This window comes from Morone saxatilis, unplaced genomic scaffold, assembly GCF_004916995.1.
Source record: "Morone saxatilis isolate NCDOM2014 unplaced genomic scaffold, NCSU_SB_2.0 Contig18, whole genome shotgun sequence".
Taxonomy (NCBI): domain Eukaryota; kingdom Metazoa; phylum Chordata; class Actinopteri; family Moronidae; genus Morone; species Morone saxatilis.
In genome coordinates, this window is record NW_023339740.1 from 15,116,782 (window position 1) to 15,121,509 (window position 4,728).

Here is a 4,728-nt window from a genome sequence, read left to right on the forward strand (position 1 = left end):
TATTATTATTATTATTATTCATAAATTACACAACTAACTTTCTTATGCTTCAAATCTTTCAGAGCCAATCGCAAAAGCAGAAATTAAGGCCTTTAATTATTTGAAGTTTAACAAGGTTTTGGCAAAAAAGATGGAACAAAGATTAAAAACACACAAATAAAATGTAATTCTCTACTGTGACGTTTTGTTTGTTTAAAATGTGAATTTAGATTTTCACTTTCATATTTCTGAAGTGCTCCTGAAAAGCTATCAGAGGCTTTTTCTAGGCCTACATACATGTTGAAAGTTGAAAGCAAAAGCTCTGTTAGCAAACACTGAACCAAAGACACATTGCAGTAAATAAAATTTCTAAAGTGGGAGCCAAGTTTCTGCTGCTCCGTCAGACCTGATCTGCACACCCTTGAACCGCGGACTACACTCGGGTCAATGCAAAACACCCGACTGTCCTGACACGAAGCAGCTGAGATAAGAGCAGCCGGCTTATCTCATTGTGGTCAGTGAAATGGTGCGTGAAAAATGTGTGGTGTCAGGGGAGGCGAGGTTGGCTAAATGATGCCACAAGGAGTAATATCATGACATTACATCATTATCGCAGGTGGATATTGAATTTTCCTTATTATTTTTATGGCCTTTAAGATGAAATGTCTGTGATAGGCCTGGGCTGTATGTCAACTGCATGCATAAAACAAAGTAAGAATAGGTTGGATTTATCAAAAGTATTTTTATTGGTAGAATGTTTTATTTTTCATGTTATAAAAACACTTTAATGGTTGTTATGGTGCCGTTAAAATGCAATATATAAAGACAGATATTTGTCTCAAAACATAGAAAGATAACTATTATTTTATGATAGTTGATCAGAAGTAATTGCAGAAAAACACATTTGTGACAAGAATATTATAAAGAATTTAATTAATATTGCTGTTTTTGGGGGGGTTTATTTGTAGAAACTACATATATATTGCTTGATTTAACTTGATTAATAATAATAGGTTTCAGAGTGAGAGAAGTAAACTTTCTATAAATCATCTTTTCTTACAGCAGCCTGAATATAATTCAATACAAATATGTAATGAAAACAAGTCCCAGACCAGCATAAATCCCTCCTCCAGTAATGTTTTTTGAGCAATCAGCTTTAGAGGAATAACGCAATATTGTAGATGTATTAAATCTAAGTAAAGTATTTTCAAGGATAATGGTGAAAAGAAAAACACAGGCTATATATAATTTATTATTAGTTAACAAATAGCAGTCGTATTTTTTGTTTAAAGGTACAATCTACCTGTCTTGTTACGGATGTGTGAACAGCAGAGGAACGGGCAGGGAACAAGGTGACTGAAATGTATTCATATGATGTAAATGCTTCTATTAAGTGTAAAGTGCTGCCGTTATTTCAGTGGGTTGTTGCTCGAGTGGGTTTCCAATCTAGAGCCATGAAAGTGAAACAATGCGCCGCGCAAAAGAGTTTCATTTATCTTTGTCCACCGGACAGAGAGAGAGAGAGAGAGAGAGAGAGAGAGAGAGAGAGAGAGAGCACACTAACAAACGACAGAAATACTGCATTCCCACTGCAGACACTGAGGAAGCTCTGTGTTCCCTGGAAATCCGCAATGAGAGCCATTAAATATGTCCTGAACAGAGTCGGAGCACACGCACACATCCTCTGAAATATAATTAAAGTAGAAGAAATAAGGGGCCGACTTCAGTCTCCCATTTCTCCTCCTGCTCCAGCCTGTATGGCCACACAGTCCAACACTTCTTCTAACATATCAGTACTTTAATTAAAATATCTGTTCATGCATTACGCACTGCCTTTAATTCTGCATTTAAAAAGAAAGAAGCCTGGCAACAGATCTTGACCACCTCTTTTCTAACACTGTATACTGTTATCCGCTTACTGTATTGGCCCTAAAGGCTCTGCAGCAGCAGCAGCAGCACAGACCTGCTATGATTAGCTACACTTAAAAACAGTCAGTGTGAGTTATGAGAGTACGGCTGCAGCCTTCAATATGTGCGGCATTGCTTATCAAAGAAGCGTTATGTATCAAACCGCTGACAGGACATCAGTGTGAAGGACGATGCCAACGCAATTAAAGACTTTTAGGGCCTATTACCCTTCTCTCACCTTGCAGCCGCTCCTCCCCAGCCCAGCTGAAAATGATTCATCCCGGTCTCACACAATGACACACCACATTTTTAATAATTATATTCCTCCTTTTCCTTTCTTTTCTTCTCTTTTTTCTTTTGTCCGGGATAAATCTCACCTGCAGGTCGGGATTTTCCTCGTGCTGATGGTGCGCTTCTTCCGCTGCCTCCACCAGCCGCTGAGAGGAAGAGAGAGGAGGGTTAATAGGAGAGCTGTTACACACAATGTACATATCGCTCTAAGTATATTTTCTACAGCCTATACTGTACATGCATATTCACACTTGGCAGTACATCATTCATTAAGACTTCCACAAACTTCATGTAAGTTTTTTTTCCTGCGCTGCTCTCTGTATTTTTCAAACTTGCTTTTCCACTGCCACTCTATTACTTTCAGATCCCAACAAATGTATTGTTCCATTATGGAGGACCATTTCCAGGCTTTAGATTCATCTCTGCACTTTTGTTTCCAGTTGTGTTGCCAGAACTCTTTGTCTCTCCCGCCTTGTCCACCCTTAAACTATTTTTTAAGGGCACAAATATGCATAAAATATGGGGCACTACTGTGGATGGGGGTGCTGCTGCTGTGAAATGATTGATGGAGGCAGGCTGGGGCAGATTTCATGCCGTGTACCAAAGCAGCGATAGCCTCTGTAATAACTGGATTCTGGAAAAATGTGCTTGGCTCTGTGTTTCCGGGGTAATGCCACCTAAACGTTACCGTCTCCTCTCGCCTCCGGAGCCCAGCAGGTAATTAACATCTGTCACAAGTGTCAAAATAACTGCTATATAAACACAACTGAGGCGTTTGCGCAGACTGCTGAGCGGCGGTGACCAAATTCAATTGACCTCGTGGTGCGTTCTCGTGTCGTCAGCAAAAATAAACATCGTAAAATAAATATAATGTTTCCTCCTGATTTAAGCGAAGGATTCTTAGTGGGGCTCATGAATAATTTCCCTTCGTATGAAATGTACCTGCATCGGTCTCACACCTCCTCCACTTTACTGAGGTCGCTGTCTCACGTTTAAGCTCGCGCCTGTCAATTTTGGAGCAAACTGATGACGTCACTAGATTAGTTTTTTTTTAATCACACGTAGGATTAAAAGTAGGTTTGAAAATGAGACTGGGTCATTTATTTATTTATTTATTTACAGCCAAATGTGTGCCTTGTGTTGTTGTTGTACATAACCCCCCCACACACAAAAAAAGAGGAATAAACACGTTGAATCAAATCAGCTTTATCAAATTACACGCTCTCCTATAAATGTAATTTATAGGCTGAACTGAGATCAGGCTGGGGGAGATAAACGTTATCATTTCCCAGCAGTCCCTGCGAGGGGCGGCATTAAAATGGTTACAAGCTTCTCAGCGCTGAGGTCGCAGACAGGCTGCTGCTGTGAGCCTGACAGCAGCTCAGACCTGGACTGTAATAAATTACATGTGAGACCATATTCCTATTCCTGCATCAACATTACAGATGTGATCTGTTAACATTGCACACCAGTCTGATCTCCCAAGAGACTAACCTGCTCAGTTTAGGGACTGTATGAAAATTAGGCCCATTGAGGAGGGGGTTGATTTTTAGATCCTCCCCATATGTATTCATGTTTTCTTTGGATCCTTAAAGAAATAGTGCAACACAATTCCCCATATATCTCAAAATAACATATTAAACCTATTTAAACCTTAATATTGCATATTATATGTAGCAAATTGCATATTATATGTAGCGATTGCAAAACTTATGACAAACTCAATAAAATACTGCGTCCTCTTTACCAAATATTCCAGCCACTGTCATTGTGGAGCTCCAAAAAAATAAAAATACAGATGCATTAAATCAGATCACACCATTAAATACAAAAACACAAGTTCAGTGCTGTTAGCTGCGATGAGGGGATGAATCAAACTTAAAAGCTCCTCCCCTCAGCAAAACGAAAAGAAATACAACTCTCGCTCTTTTCTGACGCTCCCCCCTCACCCCCACCCCTCTAATGATTAAATAACATACAGTCCTCTTTCCCTTAAAATATAATAAAATGAATGGATAAATAAATACAGAATAAAATGCCTCCTTCAAACATGTTTAATATTTTACCTACCCTGGTGGCCTCCGCCTTTTTCCGGAACACTTCCTCCATCTTTACAGCCAGGTTTTTCACCAGTTTCACACCATCAATTTCTTCCACTCTGACTGACTTTTCAAATTCTTTATATTTCTGAAAATAACCAGAAACAAAAGTGTGGCATTGACAGAAGGAACAACTGTAAATCCTGATCATCCTGATGTCCACTTAATAAGATAATATAACAATCAGATAATTATCTTTTTTTCTGTGTGTGTGATCTGCAACATCTTTGTTTCACTGCGTCCTACTCCAGAGAGGTGGAGAATTGTTAAACAAGGCTTATAAGCCGTCACATGTTAGCTGACAAGCTGCATGCAGCAGTCTCAGATGAACGGTTGATAAAACCCTTGCTGCAACACGGAATGATTGATAGTCTTTATCCGGTCTCAGGCATTGGCTGCACATGCTGCTTCTTTCTCCCTGATTGGCTGGAGATGGCCATGTTGGGTGGCC

General features: G+C 39.5%; 1 protein-coding gene across 1 annotated transcript in view; it reads right to left on the reverse strand.

Moving 5' to 3' along the window:
- cacna2d3 (calcium channel, voltage dependent, alpha2/delta subunit 3) overlaps nt 1-4,728 on the reverse strand; it is a 37,618-nt gene that overhangs the window by 27,918 nt on the left and 4,972 nt on the right. Inside the window, exons 4-5 of the mRNA XM_035662183.1 lie at nt 4,249-4,365; nt 2,265-2,324 (exon numbers count right to left, since the gene is read on the reverse strand). Coding sequence (XP_035518076.1) covers nt 2,265-2,324; nt 4,249-4,365 — 177 coding nt within the window. The remainder of the gene's footprint in view (nt 1-2,264; nt 2,325-4,248; nt 4,366-4,728) is intronic.